The sequence below is a fragment of the Natator depressus genome, chromosome 18 (assembly GCF_965152275.1).
Source record: "Natator depressus isolate rNatDep1 chromosome 18, rNatDep2.hap1, whole genome shotgun sequence".
Taxonomy (NCBI): Eukaryota; Metazoa; Chordata; order Testudines; family Cheloniidae; genus Natator; species Natator depressus.
Genome location: NC_134251.1, coordinates 13860897 through 13874164, shown reverse-complemented (window position 1 = coordinate 13874164; position 13268 = coordinate 13860897). Strand labels below are relative to the sequence as shown.

General features: G+C 41.6%; 1 protein-coding gene across 4 annotated transcripts in view; it reads right to left on the bottom strand.

The window, feature by feature from the left end:
- The window catches only part of RERE (arginine-glutamic acid dipeptide repeats), a 412980-nt gene that overhangs the window by 182352 nt on the left and 217360 nt on the right, over positions 1–13268 (bottom strand). For all 4 annotated transcript variants that reach the window (XM_074975155.1, XM_074975156.1, XM_074975154.1 and 1 more), the window contains exons 4-5: positions 5060–5165; positions 3058–3154 (exon numbers count right to left, since the gene is read on the bottom strand). In XM_074975155.1, coding sequence (XP_074831256.1) covers positions 3058–3154; positions 5060–5165 — 203 coding nt within the window. The remainder of the gene's footprint in view (positions 1–3057; positions 3155–5059; positions 5166–13268) is intronic.

The following is a 13268-nucleotide window of genomic DNA, read 5'->3' as shown; positions in this document are numbered from 1 at the left end:
ACCGAGACTAGTGAACCACAACACTACCTCTCTTTTCAGCAGTGTAAATGTCTTTAACATTAAAAGAACAGAAACAAGCATTTCCTTCCATTTGTGAATCACTGACCATTCATTCCTCTAGATGGACCATCACTAGTAACAATAATACTCTGCATTTAATTTCATCCAAGGATCTCAAAGCTCTTCACAAACATTAACTAAGCCTCATAAAAGCTCTGAGGTTGGCAAGTGCTATTTTACCTACAGGATTCTGGGCTCTTTTGCCATTTTTGGTCTCTGTAGAGACAGCAGCAATGTTTTACACTTGAAAGGCTGCAGTGGAAAACTGATCAGCACACTAATTGGTTTCCTTCTGCAACCCTTTCATGGGCAAAGCTCTTCTGAAAGTTCCAGCAACCAAATGTGGCTCAGAATGGCAATTTTTTTCTTCATCAAGCTCTTTACTCACATAGGCTACTGCAAACACAAAAACCACTAGGGGACCAGTCCTACAATTTTACTCGCATGAATATTCTCTGAGAAGTTAACAGGCCTACTCATGTGAGGGGGAGTTACATAATCAGACCCTAGGATTGCCTAATTCTTAGCTTCTGCAGCCAGGGGCAAAACAAACATTTATTTCTTGGTCAGCTATCGTCAGACTGCAGTGCAATGTTAAAATCCTCTGCAGTTTAAATCAAACATGTAGCCTTCTTGAAGCATTGACAATCCTGCTCACTGCTCATTTTATCTAAATTTCTTGAAAGGAAAGATAGGGAATTAAAAATTGGTGGTATTTGTTTTTATCTTTCACAGGAAATTTTGATCAGATAACTTTAAGGCAGATCAAATTTTTCTAAACTTTCCTTTGAATAACGCCCCAAGACAATTCACCTGGTACAGTAAATAATAAATAAAATCAAGAATATGCACTTATCCAGACACATAAAAGCAATACAATATTTTGATCATGGAATTTTATGCAGGTAATACTTAGTATTACTACTGAAGTGAAAGACAATTGTGTTTATTATACACTTACATAGTGTTCTGTAAGCACTTTCCAGTTAAAGTTTTCTACTGATCAGAGCAGTGGACTGGGAGCTGGGATACTTGGTTATATTTCCTACTCTGTCATCAGCTTTCTGTGTAGTCATGGACAGACATCTGCATGGAGGGCATGGTAATGTTCTAATTTATTAAATTAAATTTAAAATTAATCTTTTTTCTGGACTTCCCAATGCATCTAGTCTTCTCTATTTTGTCATTTAGGTGGTCAGATCTTCAGGGAAGTGACACTCCTTATATTTGTGTCTTGTAGGCAGCTGTGAAAATTACTGGCACATAATAAATGCTACTAGCTAGAGGAGAATGAGTGGAAAGGATGCACTCAGTTCTTTGCTATGCAAACAAATATGTGTCTGAGTGTCAACGTTTAGAAATAAGAAAAGGAGTACTTGTGGCACCTTAGAGACTAACAAATTTATTTGAGTATAAGCTTTCGTGAGCTACAGCTCACTTCATCGGATGCATTCAGTGGCTCACGAAAGCTTATGCTCAAATAAATTTGTTAGTCTCTAAGGTGCCACAAGTACTCCTTTTCTTTTTGCGGATATAGACTAACGTGGCTGCTACTCTGAAACTTAACATTTAGAAATGTAACTAGAAGCTCTGCTTCATTTTTCAAAAGGGGTAGTTTTAGAATACAACTGATAAACATTCATACAAGGACTGCCACAAATCGAAGAGGTAAGCCATAATGAAAATAAAACCATAAACCAACAGGAAGTGTAGTCTAAAGAGTCATTTAAAATATTTTCATGGTGAGTGTTTTCTGAATCCGACTTATGGTATATCAGTCTTTTGTCTCAAATTAATCTACGAACTTTGTGTGTTTCATGTTGCCTCCAATTTGTTCTGGGTTTTATTTTATTTATTTTTAAATAAAGGGGGAAGAGAATGAGAACACAGAAGAGTCTACAATACTCCCAGGGAAAATTCCACACACATGTTTCAGTTTCTCAATGTCAAAGATGACAATTAAATTTACAAGCCTGGTTTCAACAATCCAGCCAGCCTCACATTCGTTAGCTATTCTCTCCAAGTATGTCAATTTAATATGGGAGAGCTACCTTCCTTGAGACATAAAAACCACTTTGGAGTTTCAGGAAGATTACAGCACACCACTGGAATTTTCTTAGTTTATCTAAAATCCTGTAATAAGTCAAATAAAAGATTTTTTTCACCTCCCCTACGGCACAAGTTGCAGCTAATTTGCCTTGAAGTAAAGGGCTTCAGAGAAGTGGCTTTGAACAAAGAAAACGTCTCCAGATGGTTTCACTGAAACACCATCTGAGCATTATTATCAGGGAGATTATTCAGTTCACATTTTGACAATATCCATGCACTCTTCAGCAAGCTGAAAACTCAAAGGATGCCAGTAAAAATAATGCCTTAGTATTTCTATCAGAAAACATTTGTAAGTAATGGTGTCTCCCCCTTTGCATGGTCAAAGGTTAGCCACTTCAGTTAAAAACTAACTGGGCAAAGAGAGCAGCAACCCCTGGGGAAGGGCAGATAACAGAGAACAATACAGGGGTCCGTTACCGCCTCTGTTTATACAGCTAGCTTTTAATGGAGCTCTCAACTGAGCTACAATGATTTCTGCCTCAGAGCAAAAGTCTTTAATGCAATTTATCAGGGCTGCACTAACAGTCATTTTACAAAGGGAGGTTATTGTTAATGGTGAAATGAAACAGAGAGGAAGGGAGGGTACCATTTCTACAATAACTAGCAATAATCTAAATTTGCAATGATGGGAAACAATATCTTCTGAACACCATAGACGAGCTGAGATTAAAATGAGATTTTAGAATCACAGCTTCTTTTCAAATTAGAACAGATAACACAAGTTAATTATTGCATGTGGTGAGAAGGAGCCTGAGCAATATGCTAATGTTCCCCAAACAGAAAAGGACAAAAGACAGCTCTCCTCCTCTATTCTAAGATTTTCCGTGCTATTTTTTCTTCCCTGCCAAGCCTGCTGTGGGATGCTGCACCAGGTCCTCTGTCACTTACCTAAGGGCAGCAGCATGATAAGTGTCAACATAATCTGAAATGAAGAGCTCTCTATTCTTGATCACTGGATCTGTAATAACAAGTTCTCGTCCAGAGTCTGTGAAAAGAGAAAAAGACATTAGCTGCAGAGTCCCAAAGCATCGACCTCTGCGGTTTCACAGGCACTTTGTAGGTTGAAGCCTGAGGTTAATACTTACTTGAACACACACACAGTCATTGAGATGTTAAGATTACACCAACATTGAAAATATAATTTTAAAATAGGGTTTTCTGTGGCACCCACTAAAATAATATTGAGCAGCTCATAAATATGAACGGATCAGTGCTCCCCATTTGGTATGGAAATACTATTAGCCCAATTTTATACAAGGTCTGCTGACAGGAGCTTTCCCTTTGTACCCCTTAAGAAGTGTGCAGGAAGGGAACAACTCTTTTGGGCACAGCAGGAGAAAGTGCCTTGTCTAAAGAGCTCTACACAGCAAGCACTTTCTTCTGTAACCTCTCATGCTGCCCCCCCACTCCCCCCCCCCCCCCCGCTCTGTCTGTCAGACAGTCTGTTCTATACAGTTTTACATGCTGGAGTTTTCTAAAATTTTATACATCATCATTTTGATCAATATCTGTGCACTGGAAGTCAGTGGTGTCATTTTGGCTGTGAAGAACATTTGTTTTCATGTTTTAAAATAGGTAGTTAAAATCCAAAATGCAAACCTTGACTATGGAGTCATCAATGATGCCTTTAATAATCCCTACTTAAGAACATAAAAATAGTTTTTATACGCACAGATTATGCTACTTAATAGAAAGCACAAAGCTATGAAAAATGTGGGCTTTGGCCTTGTGCCCATATTTCCAGGGTTAAACGTTTAAACTGAACCAGTGAGAGTGAATCATTAGACTCATGCAGATTTTACTACAGCACATACAAAAACAACCCTCCTAACATCACCATTAAAGAGAAAATATACATAGATTTATTCCACTGTATGCCAATCTATTTGGATACTTAAATATGAGTGGCAGTGTTCCATTTTTAAAGCATGACTTTTTTGTTGATGGTTTTTTTTTTTTTTTTTTTTTTTTTTTGAGATCACAGTTCACCTCCAAAGGTTTTACACGTTTTTGAGGCTGCCCCAAGGAAATTTCCAGCCAGGAAGAGTGGAATCAAGTTTTATGGCTCTCTTGAAGCCCAGGCAAAAATGATCCTGGAAGATTTAAGAATTCCTGTCTCTGCCACTATTATGAAGACCAACAGTTAATTATTTTGCAGCTGGGATGGGACATCAGAGGATGGATCACTCGACAATTGCCCTGTTCTGTTCATTCCCTCTGAAGCATCTGGCACTGGCCGCTGTCGGAAGACAGGACACTGGGCGAGATGGACCATTGGTCTGACCCAGTACGGCCATTCCTATTTAGTCCAAAAAACGGTGGGTGGAAGAGAGGGGAAAGAATCAGTTAGCAATGCTTCCAATGAAACACTAACTGTTGTACTATGTGACAGCGAGTACTAATACACATTAGGATAAGGCTAAATAATCACGCCTCAGCAAGAACTTAGATCTAATACGTATGTCAGAGGCATCCAAGAGTAAAAGGGGCTACATGATTTATCCTTAACGCAACTTGATCTCATAAATGTTAATTATTTGTATAGTCCAAAAAAACCTCAAGGGATGCCAATAACTTTACCCATCTGCTGTCTCCAAGTACAACATTAAATACATACAGTACATACATACATACAGTAAATCATCATAACTGAGATGCAGCAGATAATAGCTATGGTTAGGGCCCATATGCTGCTAAAATGAACCCGGGCATAGATATTCAGGGACCTCATCATCTGCATTCTAACGTCTGGCTCACACTGACAATTCTTATCTCGCATCCCTATGCAAAAACATTTATCTTGTTTTCCAGAGACTGGTAAGCACCCCTTGACCCCAGTAAATGACCACGTAGAAGCAAGTTAAGATTGACCCTACAGAGGATGACTCACCATTCTCGTTGTGTCGGTCCTGAACCAAATGCTGATAGACTGAATCTGGGACTTCAGACTGGCGATAGTACCATTTGACATTCATAAGGAGATGGTCCCGTTTGCTCTGAAAGAGAAGGTCTAAGGCATTATTGAAAAGGAATTGAGATAATGGCTGCCACACACACCTTCCAAAGCAATACACTTAAGTACCACTGAACAAAATCTGAGGTCAGGAGAATCAAAAGTAGAAAAATTTTCACATAACATAAGAAACCCCAAGGGCAGTGGTACTTGTAGCAGAGGAGGCCTTCATCCTTAATAAGACTAAAGAGAACAAGTGACATCCATTTCCATGCAACGTTAGGTGCACTTGCTTGACCAGCCAACACCAAACCTGGAAGTGGGGAGTCAGCAGCATCCTTAGGCTCTCACTGCACTCATGCAATCTTCTTACCCATCAATTTCCAACAAATCCAAAGTAATGTTAGCCAGATACAGAGGAGCTACAATCAACTCCTTCCCGGCAGCAAAAAGAATAGAAACCCAATGGGGCCATTTTTAGACAGCAGACTTCCCACAAGCCTTCCCAGTGAGACATTGCTTTGACCATCATGTTTATGAATCTAACCCACAGTTACCAACTTCTCAACCAGAAGTTAAAATGTAAATCCCTCTCACCAAGAGAATAATTTGTAGATAAAGAAAATTATGACATGTATAGAATCTTTGCTTCAATGTGTCTCTGAATCCCTCAATAGCCAATTTTTGCTGCTACTCCAGAACACTTAGGAAAACAGAGGAAGGCCTAAAGGGAAATTAACATTCCTTCAGAATGAGGCAACTGCAAGCACAGAATGTTTATTTTTTACATTGCAATTTTCCTACCAGTTCTAAGACCGCCCTCAAAATATTTAAATTTAGATTAAAAATATTTATGGATTGTTTAGTCAAAGTTCTTGCTGTCCCTCCAGTCCCCTTTAGCCTGTTATAACAATGTCTATTATTATTTAATCAAAAACACGCAGAACTTGCAATTAAACACTGTTCTTTAAGCCTCTGGTTAAAAAAACACACGTAATACCATAGAAGAGCCAGCTAGTGGCAGCATTGTGTCAAAAAAAAGATCTCCAAACACTATTACTACCACATGTGCTGTATACTTTGACTTGAAAAAACAGTTCAGAAAAACAAACTGCAATGAAAATGTGTCCAAGCTTCAGAGAAGAACCTACACTTCGTTGAAGATTTAGAGAAATAATGTCAAAGATAAATGACTTGCCTGATGTACCAGGTTCACTGGCTAATATCACTATCCCCGAAAGTACCTTAAGTCGGCCCACCCTTTTTAAATCTCCGCGACATTTCATAGGCAGGAAGGGTAACTGTGGGTCTAAAGGTTTTCTTCTCCTCTTAATGAAAGTGCATAAATTCTCTTAATGATAATGAGTTACATGCAAGCACTGGGGGAAAGAAAGCTTACCAGCAGTAACTGCAGTTCTTTGAAAGAGCTGTCTCTGCATATTCCCAGTTGGGGAAATGTGCTCTCTCTCGCTGCACTGCAAATCTTTAGAAACTCTAGGAAAGCAAAAAGAAAAGGAGCACTCCTTTTCTTTTTGCGGATACAGGCTACTCTGAAATCTAGGAAAGCAGTGCTTCCTGTGTCCTCACCACCACTCCTCACAACTCCGAAAGCTCAGAGTGGAGGTCACAAGAGGCCACACGGTCTCTAACCACCTCAGTTCCTTCCACTAAACTCCAACGTCCTTCAGAGAATAGAACTCCAAGGGTAAGAGGGAAGATGCAGGGGAGCATGAAAATGCAGAAGCAATGCTCTCAAAGAACAAAACTACAATGTCTTTGAGGTGACCTCTCCATGTTCCCATTTGTAGGGTCTAGCGAGCGTGACACCTCCCAAGAAGGAGGCATAAGGGTTTTTAATTAAACAAAGATTACAAAACTGCTCTCCCAAACCAAACCACTGCAGATGCCCAGTCAAGAGAATAGTGCTGAGTAAACATGAGAAAAGAGCTTCAGGTAGAAGGCCGACAGATTTCTACCATGATAATGTTATGAAGGCAGGCTCTCAGTGCCATCTTGGCCCTGGCAGAGTGAGCTCTAACAACCTGAGATACTGACACCATAGAAAATGCATAATGTTTCAATGCATCACCTAATCTGGTTAGGTATAAACTGATTGCGGAAGCAAAAACTGATTTCCCAAATACCTTAGGACAATCCAAAATCAAAACTCAAAGTCCTCTGAATATCTAGGATAGGTAGGCTAGTTTCCCACTGGTAAGAAGGTAGTTTGGGGAGATTAGTGGTCCGCTTTGAGTGGAACACTAGATGCTACTTTAGGTAGAAAATTTGGATGGAACAAAGGAGAACTTTTTCCTCTGTGGAAGACCACGAATGTGGTTGCAGAGGAAGAGAACAGCCCCCAAAGCCTGCAACTCACTTTTCTTGCAGATCTAACTGATTTAAAATGCTGTTGTGAGAGAGGCAGAAGACAGAGCATTCAAAAGGTGCCTCCATTAACTGTGTCTCAGCCCCAGTGAGATCTCACATGCGACAGGTTCTCGGACTGGTGGAGATAGTAAACACTGCTTTGAGGAATCCTGCAACAGTCGGATGGCTGACAATTTTACAGTTGTCATTTGGTGGTAATGCAGGTAAGTGCTCTTTGATTGAGGACAAGGACAGCCTGAGACAAGATATCTTGGGAATAACATGTAGTTCAAAATCAATTAAACAAGAGCAGAAAATGGAGACAGGCTATTTGCTGCCCCCAGAGAAAACTGTTTCCATCTGGGGGAAACAACACTTCAGCATGAAAGCTTTTCTTGGGTTGCAGCAAGACAATCCATGCTCTTGCAGAACATACTAGATCATAAATAGTCAGTGTCTCAGGAGCCAAGCCATGAGGTGAAAAGACTGCAGATTGAGGAGTAGAATGGGTTAGAACGGAGACTATCTAGTGATGGTACTCGTGAGTGCCAGGAGTTCCAAGTATTACTCTCATCCAGCCCAACCTGGAATGACAAGAATGAATGAGGCACCTTGTCCTGTCTAATCACCAAAGTAAGTAATGAAATCAGTGGGAGTATTTATCAGATCTATGCTTTAGTCCAAGAGAAACAAATTTGTCATCAGGTTTCTCTCCATCTTTCCTCTGGAGCAAAACAGAAGACACTGTACTTCTGCTTCCTTCAGAGAGATCTATGGAAAGACATCCTCATCTCCTGGACAAGATGATCCAACTGCTTCACAGACGGCTCTGCTCATGTAGTCTGCAACTTAACTTGCCCAAGGACCTGCTTTCTTTGCCAGCAAGGCAGAAGAGCCACAGGATGAGTCCAATGAGTCAGACAAGTGTCAGAAGACCATCTCCTCCCAACACAATGAATATCAGAGAACCCCCAACCCCCTGTTTGTTAAGAGAGTACTGCTGTTGTGTCATCCATCATCATTTGAACTATGTGGTCTCTGAATAAAGATAAAGCAGATATGAAAGCCTGTCATAGGGCCCACAGCTCTAGAACTTGATAGGGAATTTGGCTTCTTATGGATTCCAGCCACCATGTTCTCACTTGTGAGTGAGTACCCAACCTAGAATGGTTTCTGATGGAGAAGACTCCTGTCAGTACACTGTCCTTTAGTCTCGAACAAAGACAACAGTGAAGGTGCCTTCATGTCTCCTATGTTCAGAGCACAATTTACTGCCAGCCCATGAGATCCAAAAAAATTCACTTGGCAAGTGTTGAAAAAGCCTTCAGCGGAAGAACTCAGATGCAAGGGTATAAAGATTTTCTTCTGGCTATCTACGACCTAAGTAGTGACCCAGGGATTCCCTCTAAGTCTTGACAAGTACAAGCATAAATCAGCTAATTGTCCAAGTATGCATACACACATATTCCCTGATGCCCGAGGAATGCTGCCACCATGGCAAAACCCTTCATGAACACTACCTAGAAGCTACAATTCCCTTTGTCACAACAGCTACCCAGGTAAGCCTCTAATGCCACCCTGGATGGTGCAGAAGCCAATCCTCACAGCACCTGGGACAGGGAGTCCGAATCAGGAGTTACATCCTCCAGATCTGAAGGAGAACCACCACTGGATCATGCCAGCACAAAACTGGAACTTGGTGAATGACAGAAGTGAGTCAGCCTGGAGAGAGCCACACCATCACCAGAGATGGAGAGCTTGACAGAGTTCTAAGGACACCTAAACAAATACTTTGCTTCAGTTTTTAATGAGACTAAGGGGCAGTGGCAGGATGGCTAATGACAACAAGGATATGGAGAAAGAAATTACCACATTCGAGGTTTCAGAGTAACAGCCGTGTTAGTCTGTATTCGCAAAAAGAAAAGGAGTACTTGTGGCACCTTAGAGACTAACCAATTTATTTGAGCATAAGCTTTCGTGAGCTACAGCTCACTTCATCGGTGAAAGTCAAACTCAAAAAGCTTAATGGGACTAAATTGGGGCGCCTGGATAATCTCTATACAAGAATATTAAAGGAACTGGCACATGAAATTGCAAGCCCAATAGCAAGGATTTTTAATGAATCTGCAAACTTGGGGATCGTACCCTATGACTGGAGAATTGCTAATATAGTTTTAAGAAAGGGAAAAAAATGACCCAGGAAACTACAGGCCTGTTCATTTGACCTCAATTGTATGCTAGGTCTTGGAACAAATTTTAAAAGAGAAAGTAATAAAGGACATAGAGGTGAATGGTAACTGGGATAAAATACAACATGGTTTTACAAAAGGTGGATCGTGCCACACCAGCCTGAAATCCTTTTTTGAGAATTTTTCTAGACAAAGGAAATACATAGATAGATACATAGATATTAAGGTCAGAAGGGACCATTATGATCATCTAGTCTGACCTCCTGCACAATGCAGGCCACAGAATCTCACCCACCCACTCCTGCAATAAACCTCTCACCTATGTCTGAGCTTATTGAAGTCCTCAAATCATGGTTTAAAGACTTCAAGGAGCAGAGAATCCTCCAGCAAGTGACCCGTGTCCCATGCTACAGAGGAAGGCAAAAAAACCCTCCAGGGCTTCTTCCAATCTGCCCTGGAGGAAAATTCCTTCCCAACCCCAAATATGGCAATCAGCTGAACCCTGAGCATATGGGCAAGATTCACCAGCCAGAAATGCAGAAAATCTAATTAACCTGGAATTCAGCAAGGCATTTGATACAGTTCCACATTGGAAAGTATTAGTTAAATCGGAGAAGATGGGGATTAATAGGAGAACTGAAAGGTGGATAAGAAACTTGTTAATAAAGGGGCAACTACAATAAGTCATACTGAAAAAAGAACGGTCAGGCTGGAGGAAGGTTACTAGTGGAGTGCCTCAGAGATTAGTCTTGTGAACAATTTTATTTAACAGTTGTATTACTGACCTCGGCACAAAAAGTGAGAATGCACTAATAAAATTTGCAAATGACATTGGTAAATAGCCAATACTGAGGCGGACCGGAATATCATACAAGAAGATCTGGATGACTTTGTAAACTAGAGTAATAGAAATGGGATGAAATTTAATACTGCAAAGTCATGCATTTAGGATTAACAACAAGAATTTCTGTTCTAAGCTGGGGACATATCAGTTGGAAGTGACAGAGGAGGAGAAAGATCTGGCTGTATTCATTGGTCACAGGATAACTATGAGCTGTCAATGTGATGCAGCTGTGAAAAAGGCTAATGCAGTCCTAGGACGCATCAGGCAAGGTATTTCCAGTAGAGACAGGGAAGCGTTAGTACCATTACACAAGGTACTAGTGAGATTTCATCTGGAGTACTGTGCGCAGTTCTGATCTCCCATGTTCAAGAAAGATTCATTCAAACTGGTACAGGTGCAGAGGAGGACTACTGGGAGGCTCCAAGGAATGGAAAACCTACCTTATGAGAGGAGACTCAAAGAGCTTGGCTTGTTTAGCCTAACCAAAAGAAGGCTGAGGGGAGATAGGATTGCTTTCTATAAATACATCAGAAGGTTTCTAACCATCAGAGGAGTGAAGTTCTGGAACAGCCTTCCAAGGGGAGCAGTGGGGGAAAAAAAACCTAACTGGCTTTTGAGACTGAGTTTGGTAAGTTTATGGAGGAAATGATGGGATGCCTACAATGGCATGTGGTCCATCAGCAACTGCCAGGAACAAAAATCCTCAACTGCTGGAGACAGGAGACTGGATGGGGAGGGCTCAGTTACTACAGAGAATTCTTTCCCAGGTATCTGCCTGGCGGGTCTTACCCACATGGTCAGAGTCCACCTAATCACCATATTTGGAGTCGGGAAGGAATTTTGCCATGGATCAGATTGGGAGAGAGCCCTCCCCTACCTCAGGGGGAAGGAGGGCTCCTTCCTCTGCAGCATGGGGCACAGATCACTTGCAGGTTGAAACTAGTGTAAATGGTGGATTCTATGTAACTTGAAGTCTTTAAACCATGATTTGAAGACTTCAGTAACTCAGCCAGAGGTTAGGTGTCTATTGCAGGAGTGGGTGAGGTTCTGTGGCGTGCAATATGCAGGAAGTCAGACTAGATGATCACAAAGCTCCATTCTGACCTTGAAGTCTATGAGTCTGATATTACAGGAAGAGCTGGAGGCAAGTGTGGCACCAAGTAAGTGAGAACCAAGACCTCCGATCTGCCCATCCATGCCAGGTAGCCACAGCAACATTTATCCTTCCTCCTCTCTGACAATACCAAGTCCCCCCGTGCAAGGAACCAACCAAACTCAGCATCCTCTTATCCTTATGCTTGAGGGACAGAAAAGCAGAACTGAGTACTCGAATGCTGAGTATCAACAAGATGCTAGATCCAAGGAGAGTTTGACACCAATTAGCTGAAGGCTTCCCATGTACAGACAGACTGTGGCCCCAAGGAAATCATACCAGCTAATTCCTATCTGGAAAGTGGCACCATCTAAGTTTCTGGCACCTCAGCATCACCAGATTGACAGGAGCCTGGTTCCCATTCCAGTGCACTTCCATTCTGGAAGTGGCAGTGCGTTTTTCTTTTAACTGGTACCCAAGGTAGGTGGTAGTTCTGGCACTGATGACTTCTGCTCTCTATCCCCTCACTTCCCAGACAGGAACAGGACCCCAAACAAAGGATGGATCTGGGGACTTCCTGGCTCATAGGCCTCCCTCAAGAGGAAGGCTTGGAGTCAAGGGTGCTTGTACTTCTGTGCCGAAACTGGACCATCAGTCTGAACCACCACTAACGAATAGCTTTCCCCAAGGCACAGGAAGCAGCCGTATGTGCATCCAGGGAGATGGAGGGGCATGAAATATGCAATTTAAACCTAGTATGTGTTATCTTTTGGATGGGATGGGATGTCCAAAACAAAAAACGAGAGGTGGACCAGGAATGTGAACTGTGACTACCTACAATTACTCTTCTAAAATGTAGCTAAACTATTAAGAGTTTGAACTGTAACAGGAAATCAACAGGAGAGTTTTGGGCAAAAAACCCTACACCACACACACACAATTTTCCAGGCAACGGCAAAGCCCGCCATGGAAAGGAAGAAGATAAAGTAGTGGAGTGTATGGCCTCATATAACCTCTGCTCTGACCATTCAGTGCCATGAGGGGACATTGCTGCAATCCCGAAGGGCACTGCTTTCCTGGGAAACTGACGCTTAGCAGCACTGCAGGAGGAGGCATCCCACAAGTGGCGATATGGAGAGGCCACATTTTTTTTTTTAATATAATTTCTTAAAGGTCCACTATACTTTATCAAGTTAAAGACAGACTTGTGGCTAAAGGAGAGAACTAGGAGATTTGGTCTCCTTTCCAGTTTGTGCAATGGACCGCCTGTACAACCATGGGCAGATCACTTAACGTCTCTCTGTCCCTCAATTCTGTGATCCATAAAATAGAGTCGATAGTACTTCCTTCTCTAGCAAGGGTGTTGAGGGTTAATTCATTAATATCTATAAAGAACCCCAACATCCATGCATGCAGCATTGGACACGGGTCACTTGCTGGTTTAAACAAGTGTCAATGGTATATTCTCTGTAATGCTAAATCTTTACATCATGATTTGAGGACGTCAGTAACTCAGCCAGAGGTTACAGGTCTATTACAGAAGTGGATGGGTGAGGTTCTGTGGCCTGCAATGTGCAGGAGAACAGACTAGATAATTATAATGGCCCCTTCTGGCCTTAAAGTCTATGAGAAGATGCTATTAGAAGGTCAAAG